The sequence below is a fragment of the Balearica regulorum genome, chromosome 2 (assembly GCF_011004875.1).
Source record: "Balearica regulorum gibbericeps isolate bBalReg1 chromosome 2, bBalReg1.pri, whole genome shotgun sequence".
Taxonomy (NCBI): domain Eukaryota; kingdom Metazoa; phylum Chordata; class Aves; order Gruiformes; family Gruidae; genus Balearica; species Balearica regulorum.
Window position 1 is genome coordinate 121,947,119 of NC_046185.1, and position 19,251 is coordinate 121,966,369.

The 19,251-nt window shown below is 40.0% G+C and overlaps 1 protein-coding gene across 2 annotated transcripts in view; it reads left to right on the forward strand.

Annotated features, from left to right (window-relative positions):
* LOC104641725 (E3 ubiquitin-protein ligase ZNRF2) overlaps positions 1-19,251 on the forward strand; it is a 65,133-nt gene that overhangs the window by 29,128 nt on the left and 16,754 nt on the right. Inside the window, exon 2 of one of the 2 annotated variants that reach the window (XR_012834060.1) lies at positions 3,487-3,593. Coding sequence is in view for 1 of the 2 variants with exons in the window: in XM_075745695.1 (XP_075601810.1) it covers positions 3,487-3,582 (96 nt within the window). In the remaining variant the exon portion in view is untranslated. The remainder of the gene's footprint in view (positions 1-3,486; positions 3,594-19,251) is intronic. The other variant, XM_075745695.1, reaches the window with a different exon arrangement.

Here is a 19,251-nt window from a genome sequence, read left to right on the forward strand (position 1 = left end):
TGAGCAGGGATATCTTCAACTAGATCAGGTTGCTCAGAGCCCCATCCAACCTGACCTTGAACGCTTCCAGGGATGGGGCATCTACCACCTCTCTGGGCAACCTGTTCCAGTGTCTCACCACCCTGTTTGTTATCTCTTGTGCTCTCCTTGTAAAGAGAGCGAGAAAGTAGTTAATTGAGTTTCATAGTTTTTAGAGGACACTTCACCTGATGCCACCTTATCTGATGACTATTTCCACTTTGTTGTCCAAAAGTCTGTGAATGCATTGTTTATCTGCAAACTCAGTGTACCAAGTCATGTAACAATCAAGTTATTTTTGACCTGTTGCTGATTGTTAAAGTCATGTGAAACTTTAAGAAAGTTATCAGAGTTGTTCCTTGAGACTGGTGGTAAAAACAAACATAGGCTATAAATGTTGTTAGCCTGCTGGGCAGTGGTACAATAGAGTCTTTGTTCTTAAGGAGTACTTAATTGTAAACTGGGTCATGAAACTATTGCCTTCTGATTTGAGGAAAGGTGGGAAAATACCAGCTTTTTTCTTTAAGAACCTTTAACTGGCTTGTGGACAGTGTTGATTGTTCACTTATTTATATTTTTCAAATACAGTTAAAAATAAAGTAAATACTGTGTCTACAGCCAAAACAATTTGTTCTTTGGGGTTACTAAAAGAGTTGGAAATGGTAATTTCCTTCACACAAAACATACACTGTGCATCTCTTGGGGAAGATGGTGAAATCTAGGAGCTGGTTATTGCACCAGAATGTTGTGAAGTGGCATTTCATTTGTGTTTGAAAAATGTTTCAGTGGGTTTTGCGAGCTTGAGGTACTTTGTCGGCTGTAATGCTAGACTCTGGCATGCAGCTGATGCTGGTTACTGGAGAAACATCTTTTCCGCAAATACATCTTTACCAGTGGCTGCTAATTTGGTCCATAAGGCTTAGTTAAGTGTAGTGTTCTTTACTGTACTGAGTGCTGAGTACAGCTATAGCAGTTAGATATCACTGACTTGCTGTGTCAAGAAGTGATTTGTAGTTGCTTAACTATTACCTCCAGATTCCCCTTGACACTGGACAAGCCACAAGATACTATATTGTTAAAATGTGGACTTAGTATATTGCTAAAATGTAGGCTGTTTACTAGGTTTAGGGGCATACATATGGTAGACCACATTCAGCTGAATACTCCAGGTGGATAACCAGAAAGATTTTTTTCTCAACTGTTTAAGCATGTTTTTTAGTAAAAGCATTATTTATTTATTTATTTACCCAAATTATCCCTACTGTTTTATTTGGATTTAAGTATTCCCTCGCAAGCATTCCTGGGATATGTACCTTCTTAACACTGTTAACTTTAGCAATGGTTCTAAAGACCTATTGATGGTTTTCCCTGCCCTCTGTCACTCCCAATTAGATGTGCTGGTTGACCCTAGGGAATAAGCTAGAAGGGTTCTGTCCAGAAAGCAGAGGTGACCTGTTAACGGCTGTCCCGGTGGTTAACTGGCCATGAACATAATTGTTAACTTGCTGTAATGCAAACACTCCTTTCTGGCACAGCAGGGCTCAGTCTGCAGTGTATAAGGAAGTTACGTGCTTTTTTACATCAAAATATGTTGTCAATTATGCCTTACAGAAGCACATAAATGAGAATAATGCATGGGTCTTAGTAGAGTTTGACTAGACTTAAGAGTAATCAGCTGCAACAGGCTGATAAAAGTTGAGAGAAAATCTACCCTGGGTCGGTTTTTTTAAGAAAACTGTTACGCGTTTTAAGTTACGGGTGGTTTTGCGTGTTTGGAGGACCGAGATACTAATTTTGGTTTTAGTCATATTGAGATGCAGCCCGGGGGAAGGAGGCTACATGGTGGCAGAGGGTCACTGACAAAGCTTTCTACAAGTAAATTAATCCTTTCAACCTGTTTTTTTTTCCAAAAGATGTGTTTGACTGTTCTATGCTTATTAACCTGCGGTTGTACCCGTTGTTTGTAAAGATGTGGGTTGTAGGAGGAGGATTAAAAATAAGGAGAGAAGAGCGGTATTTAAACTGAGGTGTAAGATTGACACAAGAAGAAATAGATATGAACCGCTTCTGACTAAAATGGGAAGAATCAGAACTGTACTTTATCTCAGGAAGTGGTTTCCAGTACACGTTCAGCTGCTGCTCAGAGTTCCTCATGGGTGTTACCAGTTGTCTGCTTTGACTTGCTTCCTATTAGCTGTACTAAAGAAATAAAAATCATTGTCTTGGTAAATGAAGCACATTGCTTCTATCAAGTGCTAACGCTTCAGGTTAGTTGCTTGATCTACATCTGGATAATAATTAAAAGTAAAGATAAAAATTCTCAGGCATCACTAACTTGAAAGTGCAGCATCAAGTCACTTGTAATCATTGGCTGATTCGGTTCATTATGTAGTTAGAAGTACAAAAGCAAGGGGCAACAAGCTAAAACATGTGGGAGCAGGCCCAGATGTGGATGCTGATGGAAAGTGCAGTGGCCATTTATACATGCCTGCATCATTACTTTTCAACAGCATCAGAGAAGAAGTTGCTCCTTCGCACTGAGCATGGATTTAGATATTTTTGCTGTGTGTTGTCCTGTAGGTATACTCCTTAACAGCTGTTACACAGCAAGATCCCTGTTGGTGGCTTTGTGTCTCTCACTTGTGTGTTAATTTTTCAGCAGATCAAAATCAGCCAGACTTCTCTCAGACTTTTCTGTGGACCATAAAACTTGTCCAACCAATCTTGTCCTCTAACTGGGAGACTGCTGTCTTTGCTAATGACATAAATTAAAGTATTAAGCAGTTTTGTCATGGACTATTATGCAGTTGCATCACAATCCAGACTGTCTTAATTATTCTTTACCCCATATTGCCTCAGGCTGTGACCTCACTAGCTAAACAAGGTCATGCTTGGCTAGGATGAGAGAAGTCAAACAAATTCAGCGCTACAGGAAATATTAGTGATTCAGGCTGAGGCGACACCCCTGAGTTAATGTTTTCCCTGTGCCCCAGACTGGTAAAAGATGCTGCAGCTTGCAGGATGAGATGTAAAACCAAGATCCTTTGTTAAAGTTTCAATGCTATTCCTAGTAAACGTGCAGATGTTATTTCAGGGCTCCTGCCTAAGTTCAGATTTCCATGACTATGTTTTCTATACATTTCTAATTTCTGGTTTAGTAGAGTCATATTATCCTCTTGCTCCTGTCTTAAACTGTTCTTAGAGTTATTGGGAAACTGCGTTCCAGAGGTGCTGATATGTTGCAATTGGCAACAGATCAGTTTGCAGAAACAACGGTCCATTTTGAGATCTTTTGAAATCAAGGGAATTATATTAAAGTAAGAAATGTCACGTCAAAACTGAAAAGCAGCCAGATATATATGTTTGGTTTTTTTCTTTTAATGTGTGCAGAATAGGTTTTTTGCTTGAATATACATATTTGCAAAGTGGTTGAGTGTACTCACACTTACATGTTTTTATTTTCCATAGGATTCAAGTGCCCTGTATGTTCAAAATTTGTATCTTCTGATGAAATGGATTTACATCTTGTGATGTGTTTGACAAAACCAAGGATAACCTACAATGGTAAGAAAGAAGTAAGCTGATAATTATTTATTCATTTTAAACATTAGCATGATAACAAATCTTTATTTAATAAGATACTCTGGTAACTAGTTCAGTGGACTCAGAAATGATGTATGTTTTTTGCTGATAGTTTATTTTTTCAAAACAATTCCTAAGAACTTGGGTCTTTTTTATACTGCATGCCAATATAATTTACACTGTTGACTTGTTCTGCAAATATAAAATTATTCTTATTTGAGTGTGTTTGTTCCAGTTTTTGACTACAAGTTCAGATATTGGTCAGTGAGCATATAGTGTCCACTTGAGATGTGTAGCTTAAATGTCCTCTCATCTAACGACATCAAACGGTGAGGTAGGTCAATCAAGTCTTCTGGGGACATTATTAAGGACTGTTACTTGATGCGCTGCGCATTTGCATGTTATTCAAGAAAATTAGCCTTTCTTGAAGGAGCTAAAGAACTTTCTTCTTCTTCAGCTGATTGTTTATGCGATACTTCATAAAGACAGGTAGATATGTACGGCTTTGTGATTTTAGTGAGACTTGCCAACGTCAAAGGAATCACCTGTGGTAGTTCTGTTTTTTCCCTACTGCTAGGCTCTCCTAGGCAACCTTTGATGCAAGGCAAACAGGACTTTTGCCACTGTTGGGATCAAACCTTTCTGTCACTGTGGTTTAGGCTGACACTCAGTTCTATGGCAAGCACACAGAAAGGTTTCAGAAAACTAGGAATTAGAAAATCTTACTGAAATCTTGGTGCTTATTTTGGCAGAGCTGCCCTACCATCAGGAAATCTTACAGTGCCTCCTGAATGAGCTTATTGCTTACCAGTCATCAGATGTGGAATATGTGAGAACAGAACACAATTACAAAGAAATTGTAGAGAAGGGGGTGTCGGACTCTTTCTGGAGGTGCATAGTGACAAGTTGAGAGTCAGCGGTCACAAGTTGCATCAGGGAAAAATCCAGTTCAATTAATTCAATTCATAATGAGGGTGGTCAAACACGGTAGCAGGCACCTGAAGAGAGTGTGCAACCTCCGTCCTTGGAGATGATCAGAAATTGACTGGACAAGGTCCTGAGCAACTTAGTTCAAGTTGGTCCAGCACTGAGTCAGGGTCTGGACCAGAAGACCTCCACAAGTCCCTTCCAACATAAGTTATTTATTGTATAAATAACCTGCAGTGTTATGGGCTCTTTGACCTCCTGGCACCCTTGTTGTTATGGTATCCTACGCTGGACTTTTTTATTGGAACAAGTCTTGAAGGATGGTTGGGCCCACCTTATTCTGTGTCTGGATAGCGGTAATACTCGGCCTTAATTGCAAAAATAATTTGAAATCATAAACTTACAGTTTGAAATCCATTTCAAAGCACAGCACTCAGGAAAAGTAAGTATATTTTTTTTTCTCCTGGTATTACCACACATACTTTTGAGAAGGTTGACTTCATATAACAGAGAGGCTTTGTTTCTCTTTGTTTTCCCTTTTTTAATTTAGGACTGAGCATTTTCCAAGATAAGTTGTTAGAAATCTGTGTACTGAGGGATGTTGAACATTAGGGAGAAGCAGGCTAGTCGACCTAGTCAAGGAGGGATAATGCACAGGGGATCAGTTAGGGTGGAGCAGGAGGAGGTAAGCTGGCAGAGAGCAAGCTCTGGCGGTAATCCAGCTGATGGGATGTGCACAAGTTATGAGTTGACTGACTGAAATCCTTTGCCCCTGCTGCTTCCTACACATACATATGAGTGCACTCAGCTGACTTAACTTATTTCAGAGAAACAGAAATTAAATAATGTAGCCTCTCAGTATTGTTTGTGATGTTCATTTGTATCACAACGGTGCCATGTTCAGCCTCTTCCCACCCCCCCACCCCCCCCCCCCCCCCCCCGCTTTGTTTCTCTCAACTGGCACACTGCTGGTTGGAGCTCCTTTGGGCCTTCTTGTTAGCTTTGCACAGTCTGTTATGTTGACAAATTTCCATATAAATGAGCAGAAGTAAAACCCGTCAGTGGCACCTGAAGCCATTCTCTGGCTTCAAGGATAAAAGTAATTTTGGACAATGCAATATGAGTTATTACCAGCAACATGTCATTTCTCAATTTAGGAGTGTGTCTGCTGTATAGAGAGCCTCAGAAACTCATTCTAGGAAATGGCTATATAAGCTTAAAAGGAGAAAATTACTAAATTACATAGATTGGTTTGAGAGAGATACTTACTTGGAAGTATGGTCTCATTCTCATAAACACTTAAAGAGTGTATTGATCCTTGTAACTCCAATTGGTTAGCTCCTGGAGTCATGGACTAAATCTTAAATTATAGCTTATAGCTGGTTATTTAAATTATTGCAGCACAAAGAAATCGAGGACATGGCTTCAGAGTTGTGCAGCACTCAGTTGTTACTTTGTGGTATGATTGTGATCCTTTTCATGAGGCTAATGAAAGAATTAACTATCAGATCAGTAATTTAATGCTGCCATGATTACAGGCCCAGAATTGCATGTGAATGTCTATATGCATGCTTTTTTTTCTTGTATATTTTGCTGTTTGCTGTGATGGGGAGATCAGTGATGGATGTACCTTTTTGTCATAAACCGTAAGAAGGGCATCTCAAGTTTTGCTTGAGAGAAGATGCTGCTATGAACTTTTGATATCTTCTTCCAAAATGGAAGGCATCTCTTTATGCTGTACTTTCTCATTATTATCGTGGCCTTATGTCATACATACTCAAATAGAGCCAAGTAGGCATCATTTGCTTGTGTTGGTCACTGGTGGTTTCCCAGTCCTATTACCACTAGCAGAAAATTTTATTTTTTTGTTCCTCGCCACCTTTTTTCTCTGAATTTTGTGTTGCAAGGAGTTGAAGGGAGCCTTAGACTTTAGCCTCACTTAGTGGTGAGATGTTTAAAAATTGAGCAGTTGGATTGAGCTGTGCTTATGCCTAGTTCTGTTCTAGATGTATTTCCTTGTGATACTGTAAATGTATTAGTTGTTGATTCTAAGAAACAACAGGGAACAAATTGCATGTATTTTGTCATTCTGAGAAGACAAACCTTCTTTCTTTTTAAATGTGAGTCAAAGGCATACAGTCTTCCCCAGAAAAATGTTATGAGGCTGTTTAGTTGTGACTTGAAGTTTAAAAAAATTAATGAGTCCTCCCAGCCAATCTCTAATTGCTTTCTGAGCTACCTTTGTGCATTGCATTTGGCAGTAGGAAGTGTCAGTAAATTGCATACTCTGGCAGCTGTCTGATTTACACGTGTTTTCTGAAAGAAAGTGGTCACAAATTTGTCCCAGTTCTATGCTGCAAGTTGTGCTGATTTTCATATAAATAAATCTGTACATTTTATTAGCCTTATTCTTTCAAAATCATGTGACTTGCCTGCAACAGAGATCTCATTGCTGACTCAATTTGGCATGTAAAAAGAGCTCTTTCTTTTTTTCTTTGAAACTTTGTTCCAAGTATCTCTTAAACTACTTGTGGTGCTCACACATGAACCAATATCTAGGCATTTTGATACAAAAGCTGGTTAAATGAATGGAATTGTGCAAAAAACATTGTGGTGTTTGGTGTTACTGTCTTAAATAGCATTGCTTTTTTTAGTAATTAAAACCTCTCTTCATACTGTTACTGAGTTGCTGAGAAGCCAGAATAATTCCTATGCACTGGTTAGCCACAGGTTGCTAAAAGCCAGTTTTATGAAGAAAGCGGGTTACTTGCTAGTTGACAGATTTTTTTTATTTTTTTTTTTTTAATGACTGCTAAAATATTATAAAGCCATACTTATTCCTTCGACCTTCTCCAGAGTGTTATATGAGGCCCCTTGCACCATCTCATTCAGGTTTGCCACGTTGAGTTATGCAGGGAGCCTACTTAGGGTCTATGCCACGCCAGATGTTGCTTACAAGGTAGCCCTGTGTTTTGATCAGGCAAGGGCATTTACTTGAGTAACAGTGATGGTGAAGCAACTTGCCTTTAACTCCCTGCTGATGATTAGATCTGTCTAGTGAAGTTTAGGTTTTGAATATAACTATTGTTAACTTTGTGTTGTTACAGTACTCATGCTTTTTTTTCACTATAAAAAAAAGTTTTCACTTTTTTTCAATATAAAAATTGAGAAGACATAGGAGAGACTTGTGTCGTTAGTTTTCAATGCTTTGCAACAAATCCAACAGATTCCTCTTTAAAAGAAACCTTGCAGTTAGTTCTGAAGGAATTCTGTTTTTCATTTTAAAATTAGTTTGTTTGCTTCTCAGAACACTTTGTAAGACTTTATTATTATTATTAAAGGGCCCCTCTGAGAGCTGGGACTAGCAGCCTGGCACCTGGCCAGATGGGGAAGCCAGTGACCCTGGAGAGCTGGGGAGAACCAGTCAGCTCACTAGACTGGTTGGCTGGCTCGGCAAGCCGGCCTGTCCTCTTTCAAAAGTTTTGACTGAATTAGCACATTCCTGTGGAATATTTTGGGTTTCATCAAGTCAGCACTTTGTGTTGGAACGCTGTTCTGCTGGAAACTTTCTAAGCGGGTCTCCTTAAAGCCGCTTGCACAGGGGTGGTGCTGCTTTGACATTAGTGCTGCTTTCACTCAGACCGCTCTGCGTTTAATTCAGATGGCAATGGGTCTGGTTATTGGCCAACATATTTACTGAGGTTCATTTTAAGGGGAAAAGCTTTTGCTAGTGTAATTTCAGAGAGGGAGAATGTTGAGACATCCAGTGCATGAGCTACTGAAGGTTTTTCTTTACTCAAGGTAACTACTTTGCAATTATTCTTTTTAAATTACAATAAGTGAATTTTTGAGCCCTATCACAGCAAAAAAAAGAGCAGGGGATCAACCATCACGGATAGTAGGGATTTGTATTTATAGTTTATTCAGCTCTGTTTTGAATGGAGAGATTAGTATATGGAAAGACTATTATAGACAGAATATTGAAAATTACTGCAAAAAAATGCATGACATTTGATGTGCTCTTGCTGTCTAGCAGCGTACTTTGTCTTCTGGACTGTTTGAATCCAATGCCAAATATTCCTGTGCCATCTAACCGAATTCAGAGTGACTTGGGCCACAGCAGTGCAGCTGATCCAGATTAGCAAGGACATATAGCAGGGTTTTGTCACGAGGGTATAAATGTGTTAATTCTAAATCAGTTTGAGATATTGGGTTAAGTTTTGCCTTGTGAGGAAAGAGAAATGCTGCTACTGCCACATGCTGAGGCCTGCATGTGAGTGAGTGTCAGGATCCTGAGCTGGAACCTTGTATGAGCAATAATCCTACTAGAGGGGTTGGCAACATCTAAATGACAGCCATAACATATGTGTTCTGATCAAAAGTAGAGACTTGAAGATTGGCATGAGTCACCTAAAGGACTAAACAAAAGTATTTTTGAAACGTTCTTTGTGAATGGGACTGACCTAATTTTTTCTAACACAAGTTATAAGCTTTGCTGATTGGTGGCTGTTTGAACATCTTTGGGACAAGCTACTTGTGCCAGAACTTACTCAGTTTATATTGCTCCGTAGAAGGGAAGAAAAATAGTGCCACTTAACCTAACACTTGGACTACCAAGATACATGATTCTGGTAGTTCCACCCCCTGCAGTGACTTGATTTCCTTGGTCACTTCTGTGCACAAAAAAAGGGAGAGTGTTTTACTCGGCAGGGCTGATGCTGTCAGCTGTTTTGACTGATGCACTCAAAACTTCAGTCTGGAATGAAAAGAATCGCTAACTTCAAGTTCACTTCTCTGCCAGGGCTCCTGAGATCATACCCTAAAAGACCTTGCAAAAGGGCATCTTGCCAGTCTGCCTGGAAAAGCTTAAGCCTTCCTCCTTGTCCTCATCCTTTAATAGGACTAGACTTTCAGCAAAGCACTACAAAGTAATACTAATGCAAATCAGTTCTTTCTTTCCATTTAGGTATAAACTTCTCCATAGTATTTCTCAATTTTTCCATTTTTGGAGTTTAACAAGATTCTTGGCTCAAAGTTTCTAGCTTCTTGCTCTGCTCCGGATGGTTCTGTGCTCTGTCCTCAGGGGTGCTGGGGAGGGAGAAGAGCATATTTCATAGGGTAGTTTAACAGGACATGTAAACAGACACTTATCCTGTGCTTGCAGTTAAAACAGTGACATTTCTGTTGTTTTGATCTTGTGTACTCATGAACATCCTCCAGAGTACGTAGGAGGTTCATTCAGTTTCCCTGATGCTTTAAAACAGTTTTATTCATTATTTCTTGAAAATAATTAGAACTGTTGAACATCTGTTGAACTTTGAGATTTTGCTTAACATGGTGATGGGAGAAAAACATTACTATAGTAAATAAAATTTTATTCTCTGACACAGCTGTTACTCTGTGAATTGGTCTAACAACAGCTCAGACTTTTCACAGCTGGTCTCACAAATCATTGTTACAATTTTAAGGAGGGAAATTTTGTTTGAAGAACACAATTTGTAGTTTCTACTTCTTCCCTTTGGGAATTGTTAGTAACATCTGAACAAGGAAGAAACTTTCACTGGTGTTCAGCAGTGTAGGCCATAGATAGCTGCTCATCCAAACCAGAGTGCCAAGAGGAACAGTGGCAAACTCTAGCTCTTCCACCTTTTCGTTCAGTAAAGCTGTATTTCCTTCCAGCCATCCCAAATCTCTCCTTCAACAGTTCTTGTTACCTCACAGAAGAGCATCACTACAAAAACAGCCTGTTACAGTTTGGGTTTGTTGTGGGGAGAGGTTGTTCATTTTAAAGAGTAATGCTGACAAATGTCACTAAATAAAACCACACTCAAGTTCAATGTGTACCTACCTCCTAAAGGGGTGCAGGACCGCTCTGGTGACCCCATTTCAGCCTCAGTCAGTGGCTGAATTGGGTCAGTCTGTGATAGCGTGGAGTTGCAGCAGTTTTAGAGGCTGCAGCCTCTTATCTTTCCTCCACACCCACAAACTGTCAACCTTTTGCTGCCAAGTCAGAAAAGTAAGCTGTGTATGTCTAATGGTGAGGCTGTAAAGAAAGCACCTGAAATGGGAACATAGCATAACTGACAGGGAAGGGCTTCGAATGTCTGGAACAGCAGTTCCCAGAGCTGCAGACTGCTCCATTTATCTTGGTAAAATATCATCTCGGAGGTTTAGTGGTGGCGGTTGAGGGATCAACATCGCTTGTTATTTTATGCTACATATAAGAAGAGAGGCAGAGATTTGTAAAGAAGCTATGGCAGCTGACTTTCATGGTGCAGGTTGGGGGTGCTCAGTTATGCTAAATTTTCTTTCTGTAATGAAGTAAAGACAACATGCTTGGATCCTGCTGAGGGGGACACACGGCAGAGATCACATCCATTCATATTTTAAACTTCTCTCTGATTTGTTGTGAATGGGACTGACTCTTCTAATGAACCTTTGGCGAAAAAGATATTTGGTGGGTGACTCTCTGCGTACTTTCCCTTGAGTCAGGCCTAAATCTGCTAGACCGAACTTCCTGTGACGGAGCCATCACAAATCACTCCTGGCTAAAATAGCTGCAATGTCACCTCATACTTTAGTTTTTGAGAGTGGGACAACAATTTTTTTTCTCAGTACATTGGAATTGCCTTTATATAAAGGCATACGTATGCCACGGAAATATTTTTATGCAGCACTGGATAAATACAGTAAAGCTTTTGACATGTATAGAACAAGCCTGGGTTTTTTTTTTTTTTTTTCTGAAAGAAATAGAGAAAACATTCATGTGCTGAATAGCTCAAGTTGTTTCTTTTCTTTAGAAGCTACTCCTAACCTCAGATACTGCCATTGTCTTGCTTGGGTACTGACAGTGCTGCTAAAGTCAAATGACAATTTGTGTCCTAGAAAGTTACAGATACACCTGTGAACCAGTGCCACAAAGAACATCTGCAGGTGACGTGAGGAGTGATTCAGGTCGGGTTAGAAGAGGACCTGATACATTGTGCTGTATGTCATTGTGTTTCTCTTATATAATGGCAGCGCAGTGCTGCATGCAGTAGAAAGCTAAGGGACAGTTTTGTTCACGCAGTAGCAAACCCTCACTGTGCTGTGACTCTGCATCATATGATGCGGGCAGACAGGAGTTACCTTCCATGTCTTACACTTAATCAGTCTTTAGCTTTGAGAGGTCATTCGGAGGATGTCATAAATCGTGTCTGCAACTGCTGCAGTCTTGTGACTGCTGGGAATTTAGCTTCAGGGGAAATAATGTTCCTAGTTTTGTATGGTAATTCTGCAGTCTTTAAAGCAGATACCTCTAAAGCCTTGAGATTTTACTCAAGTTAGCAGCAAAAACTGACTTATTTTTTATAGTTGCTCTGTGGAAACAAAACAATTCACAGCTTTTCCTAATCTTAGCAAATATGTTTTATTGGCTGGATTTTGAAATAAAACTACTTGAAATCTTTAGGTTTTTAAAAGTAAACGCCAAACTACATCTCACTGAGACTGAGTGATCTGTGTAGGAATTTCATGGTATTTCCTTCCCTAAATTCCTCACTGTTTTGAAGGAACTAGAACAGATTACTTGCAGATCAGGATTTTTTTCCTAAAGAAATATAAAAGAATAAGAGGGGCTCCCTCTTGCTCAGAAACTACCCCAAGGGCAGATCAATTTAACAAATTGCCTGAGATGTCATTTGTAATTAATTTTTTTTCCTTCAGATTAAAATCTTGCTTTAAAACCTGCTACCTTTTGATTGCTTAAGTAGTCTTGTGCTTCTGAGTTGCAGGCTCAACCCTTCAATGACAGAAGTCAGCCCAGCTTTTGCAGGGGGTTTCAGTGGTAGAACAAGCCTAACTTTCTGAAACAAGCTGGGTGAAAACACTGTTAATGTGATAGAGTACTCTCACTTCTAAATTGAGGGTTATTATCACTGCTTGCACAAGAGAAAAAATTACCAGCTTATAGTAACAAAATCTAGTGATTCTAGAACAGGTTGTAAATTGCCTATTGACAGTGTTTACATTGATTATACAGGTACAAAATACTAGACCGGCCTATTGTATCCTCCCTGGAGCAACCTCCTTGCTCCCTGAAGTTTGCGTAACTGTCTTACCCTGCAGAAATAACCCAAGTTGTAACACACAGCTGAAACATGAAAAGCCTCATTATTGCTAGATTTGGTGCTGAACTATATTAACGCTTTTGAAACACTGTTAAAATTTCCTCATAAAAACTTTGGATAACTTCCATTTTAACCCTGCACTAATAGCTATCTATAATTTAAAGCCATATCAAATTTTCTTTATTTTGACCGTGTTCCTCCTTTCTTGTGCAAGCTTAATTAGTCTTCATGTATAACTTTAGGTATTGGATAGCCTTCATGTAGCTAAGCAATAATGTAGTGGTAGCATTCAATGATAATTTTAGCCCATAAATAATGGGGTTTTTTATTTGAGGGGTTGTTTGGTTGACACTTGTATTTTTATTTTTTTTTTCTCCCAGTTCCAAGGAAGTCTATGGCTTTATTAGTTGAAACACCTTGTTGTCATAATGGTGTCCAATAGTATTGATAGCCTGTAAATTTAAAAAATTAGGAGAAAAATAAAACTTTAATATGGTTGTAGAAATATACTACCAGATTATGGGCATAAAACAAATACTCGATGATTGTCTTTGGGGACTTACGGTTTTTTAAAACACATCTCCCATGTTAATGTTTTTGTATTATTTGTGAATGATCACAATTGCTGAATACTATTGAAATTATGTGGGTGTCTTTTATTTGACTTAATTGCTAGGATCTAGAAATTCATGCTGTTTGCTTTAAAATATAAAGGAAGGTTTGTTGTTTTGTTTTGTTGTTTGCTTTCTTTTTCTCTTGAAATTAAAGACACATATACTCAGTATCATACTGGGATAGTAAAAACCTGTAGGTACCTGTTAGCATCAAAAATATCATATCTCTATGCTTGCTGAAATAAATTACAATACTGGATTATGAGTTAGTGTACAGCAGAAATACTGAGATAACTTTGAAAACTCCAACTGAAGATTTGACGTTATTAGAACTTTTTGCATTCAGACATGTTTTGCATTCCATCTGTATCACAAGGATAATTGCATTTAAAATAGGAATAGCACGTAGAAAGCAGTCTGTCTGCCGTGAACAGAAAAGACAGACAAGTAAAAATTATGCAGTGATTTATATCCCTGTCCTGTGTATGCACGTTGACATCAGACATTCAATTTTAACTTGGAGAAGACTGATTCCGAGGCTGCTGGGAAAAGCACCCTGTAGGCCTAGCACCTGGCACTGGGGTTAACAAGCCAGACTTTATGCACAACTGGGTTTTGGCACCAGTGTTTTCATTGTGTGTTGCTCAGTAATGGATCTTATCTTCCCTAAGAATAGCGTCTTAGTCAGACACACCTGTTTTTCTCCCCTCCTCCTGTTTTGAGCTTAGGCTCATAGTTTCATCTTTCATGCCATCTTCCTTAGTGCTCCCTATGCATTCATTTTGCATCAGATCAAACTGAACTCCTCTGCAAGCTTGCAAAGAAATGAGTCAGTTATTTGGCCAGTGTTAAAAGACTGGAAAAAAGACTTGGCAAAAGCCATTGTGCTCAGGGCACCTATAGGAAGCCTGGAATAGGAACTTGAAAAAGGACAAAGTGAGCAGAACGCTAAATCAAATCCTACAACCAACTTAAAAACAAGTCACCATTAAAGTAATCCATGTTCCTAGAGTAATAGGCTAGCTAACTGCATCTGAGCTTCCTCTGTTCATTCCTTCTCTGCCTCCGTTCTTTAGGGATGCCATTCCCATACCCTTTCCTTCCATGAAGGTTTCTCACATGCCCGTTTCACCTACGTTGTTAGATGAGAGTTCTCATAGATTTCATGAGGCCAGCAAGTCCCCATCACATTCTCAATTTCTTGCAGACCATTACTAGAATGAAACTTCTTATTTGAAAATCTTTAGAAAGCAGTTTCTCTGGCTTCCAACTGTAGTTTCAATGATGCTGGATGGTTGAAGCCCTGCCATTTGGAAAAACTGTCTTCTGCAATCATTTTGGTTTCCTTTCGTGTTGGGGATAAAATCAGCTTTCTCACTTTAAAAAGCTGCCAAAGTAAGAGGGATTTCCTAACCTCCGTGGGAATCCTTTTGTACAGTCATATCAACGTTTTGCAGTTGCAAGACCTTTTCACATTAAGATCTTACCTTCAGCTTGATCAGAGACAGCTATCTTCTGTTGTACCTACTCTGCCACAACCACACTCTGCTTACTTTCCCAGTCTTTGTAAACAGTGTTGGCAATAGTATCTAGTCTTGATTTGGCAAAGTTGCTCATTTTGACAGACTTAAGCATCATAGCTAAGTCTTCCTTCTGACTGAAAAGCTATTTGAAGAAAACTGTCTCTGCACGGTATACAAAAGGAATTCTTTACCTTCCTCCTAACCACAGTGGTATCTTTTCCTCATTAAATCATTAAATTAGATTCCTGAGTGATTTACTACCAAAAGAAGCTTCTGTAGATAAGTATTCTTGGGAATTTATGCCTGGTTGGTTGTGGTGGGGTTTTTTGGGGGGAGGTGTGTTTCTTTGTTTTATTGTTTTGTTTTATTACCTTTGGTAAAGAAGTCATCTGCCACACAAGGCTAGCTGCACCTCAGGCCTCTCTCATTTTCCCTGAGTGTGCCCACTCCTTGGTGACAAGACTTAACTTTCTGCCCTTTGCTCTGGGGGATACCATGTGGTTCAGCCACCTTTGGACTGAATCTCTGGATTGTGATCCCAGGTTCTCAACAGGCCTAAATTGATTTTTGCATCTATCATAGCAGTTTCTTAGTGCTGGTACAGATTGGCAGGTACATATAAGTAGCCCGTAAATACTTTGCTTTGATTTATTTCTGAAAGATAAGAAGCATTGTTTAGCAAAGAATAAAAATGATAAAAGATCTGCATGCATGGATCCCACACTGATATTCTTATTTCTTGCTCACTTCTGTAAGTTTCTTTCATCCCAGCTATCTCCAGCTCCCTGTGAGAAACAGTCCTCTCTAACTGCAGCAGACTCTTTCTGTCAGCAATACACGCTGATTGCCCCTGGCCATTGACTCAACCACTCCTCCTTTTGTAGCATATTTGTGGTGTAAGATCCTTCTGGATGGTAAACTCAACCTTGAGAAGTGTAAATCATTCTTACCTGATGAAGCCGAGGAGGAGATATTCCCCAGGTTATAGTTCCTTACACTGTTTCATAAGGAATCTTATTTTGCTGCTGTTTCGTTTCGTGTGGGTTTACCCCTTTACATGCTACTTTTGATTTAACTCCTGGCATTCAAGATTAATACCCATTAACCTGAGAGATCATGTAATATTGATTAAAAGCCAAGAAAACAGCCTAAAGGCACCTTCCTTGTTCGGTGCGCTGCAATAAGCAGCTTTCATTTCAGACGGTATGTGCTGGGGTACGCTATTCACGACGGAGTTGCACAGTGGGGAAGTAGTTCCGTACTGCTGCATTCAAGGGTTTTTCACCCAGTTACCTCCTGTTGAGACAATATTTAGAATTATTTTCATCTCTCAGGAATAGTGTTTTTGAAGGGGGGGAGGGGGTGCAGAGCTTTTGGACAAACACAGCATCCCAAGGAAGACAATTCAAGAACAAGTTACCCCTTGGGTCATTGAAAACACAAATATACATTGGTTCAGTTGTAATGGGGACTTTAGTACAGGATGGGTAAGGCTGGCACAAAGTCTCTTTGCATCATGTTCTGGAGGACAAGACTGTTTATTTGTGGTTTGTTTGTGAACAGGTGCAGCTCTGTGGCCCATATCTAGACTTAAATTTGACAGTTTAAGGACATGGTACTTAGAAATGTGGTGAACGGAACTTTACTAAGCCGGTACAACAGGAGAAAGTTGTTTAGCTATCTTGACATGATTAAATGTTCAAGGGCATCTCGAACTGCAAGCAGACTGATTAAACAGAAGTTGGAAAGACTGTAGCTTAAGCAGAAGTTTCAGAGTCAATCAGATAATTGTCTCTTGTATCAAGCACAAATCTTGAGTCATTGTGGAGACGCATAGTCACTCTGGCAATAAATCTCAAGACAGGAGCACAAGATGTTTCATGTCCAATTTTATCTCGTATGAGTACCTATTTCACCCCAATGTTTCCACCAGAAGTGTAAATACAGACTGAGAAAGTTGGTACACTGATCACGATAGCATAGGACTGGCTGTGGATGTTGTTGCTTGGAAGTGAGGAACTTCTTTATTTCTCAGACTACTTGGCCTTTTTTCAAAGCCTAGCTCTTCAGTGGGGGTCCTGGGATGCAAACTTGACTTTGTCTATGAGCAAGATATCTTAATTGGACATTGTATGAAAACCGTATTATTTAAACTTGGGACTTGAAATTTTTTTTGCAGAACTATAGCTTGTATTGTCACTATCTATCTTGAAGTTGTAGATTGATTTCCATTGTGACCACTAAAGCAAACCTCTTTACAAAAGAACTGCTTTCCACAGTGCACAAATACCTTTCCTCTCTATATTATTCAGTTATACCTAATTAGAATTGTATTAAGGTAGCTATGGCTATACAGCCTTTGTACTCATCCTGCTCCCCAAAATGTATTTTTGTCACTACTATTTCAGTTTTTACCTTTATCAACAAAAAGTGAGTGTTTTTTCTCTATCATACACCTGATTGTTATCTGTCTGAACAGGAAGCATTTCTCAGCTATTTCTCAGAATTTGCTTCTGAAAGCTGAGAATGTCCCACTGTCGTGGTTTAGCCCCAGCTGGCAGGTAAGCACCACACGGCCGCTTGCTCACTCCTCCCACCCCCATGGGATGGGGAGGACAATCAAAAGAAAAAGATAAAACTCATGGGTTGGGATAAGGTTAGTTTATTAGAACAGCAAAGGAAGAGGAAAATAACAACAACAGTACTTATAACAATATACAAAGTAGATGATACACAATGCAATTTGCTTACTGCCTGGAACTCAATGCCCAGCCCATCCCTGAGCAGCAATTCCTCCTTCCCAGCCAGCTCCCCATCCTTAATTATGGAGCATGACATGCTATCAAATATGCCTTTGGCTGGTTTGGGTCAACTATCCTGGCTGTGTCACCTCCCAGCTTCTTGTGAAAATTGACTCTATCCCAGCTGAAAACCAGGCCGTCATTCACCCCTTATTCTATACCATCTATGGCATGCCCAGATTCTGCACTTTCAAATTAATCACCACCACCTTTCCTGTCTTTGATATATATTATTCCATTAGTCTATGATGGGCCATCCTTTTAAAATGTCTGTTATGTTGTTCATTTAATCCACGACTTTGGGCTCCATCTGTCATAACAGTCTTTCAGGAGAGATGGTGTCTGCTGTTGGATTGTTGTATGACGCATCCAGAGCTTGCAGCTGGACTCTCTGGCGTGGCCCATGCCCACAGTCTGCAGGCTGAAGATGTTAATTTTGAGGAAATTGCTGGGCACCGTTTGCTGAAGCCAGTTCTAGTTCCATCATCGTTGTACTTCACTCAGTTTCATCAAAGTTCATCCTTCATTAATTTGGGTGATTCTTACTATAATACCATTGACACGGCATATAACAATTGTAGTGGTGACGACATACAATGGCAGGTTTATTTAGCAATTAACATCATACAATTTAATTTATTGGCTATTCTCACCCAAAATCAAATCCCTTTGAGGTGCACGTCGGACTTTCCCATCCTCCCGCATTATCCACCAAGTGCACCCAGGTCCTTGAGCAAAAGCAGTCCTGCAGATGGGTGTGCCTTTGCCCAAGGCAGGAGTAACCCATACCATATTCTTTATGTGCACTACAGGGACTTTATCCCCTTCTGCAGTACGTGGAGGTTTTGATTGAGCAGGAACAGCTTGACTGGTAGCCCCTCTAGCGTTAACTAACCAGGCGGCCTTTGCTAAATGTGTGTCCCGGTGTTTGAGGGTCCCACCACCCATTGCTCTCAGTGTAGTCTTTAGCAGTCCATTGTATTGTTCGGTTTTCCTGGAGGCTGGTGTGTGATAGGGAATGTGATACACCCACTCAATGCCATGCTCTTCGGCCCAGGTGTCTATGAGGTTGTTCCGAAAATGAGTCCTGTTGTCTGACTCAGTTCTCTCTGGGGTGCCGTGTCACCACAGGACTTTCTTTTCAAGGCCCAGGACAGTGTTCTGGGTGGTGGCATGGGGCATGGGATTGTTTCCAGCCATTCAGTGGTGGCTTCCACTGTTGTAAGCACGTGTTGCTTGTCTTGACGGGTTTGTGGGAACGTAATGTAGTCAATCTGCCAGGCTTCCCCATATTTGTATTATTTCAGCCATCGTCCTCCATAGCAGAGGCTTTAACTGCTTGGCTTGCTTGATTGCAGCACATTTCATGTTTGTGGATAACCTGTGCAATAGCGTCTATGGTCAAGTCTACCCCTCAAGCACAAGCCCATCTATATGTTGCATCTCTTCCTTGATGGCCTGAGGTGTCATGGGCCCACTGAGCTATAAATAGTTCACCCTTATGTTGCCAATCCAAATCCACCTGAGCCATTTCAATCTTAGCAGCCTGATCCACCTGCTGGTTGTTTTGATGTTCCTCAGTGTCCTGACTCTTGGGTACGTGGGCATCTACGTGATGTACTTTTGCAACCAGCTCCTCTAGCCAGGCAGCAATATCTTGCCACAATGGGGCAGCCCA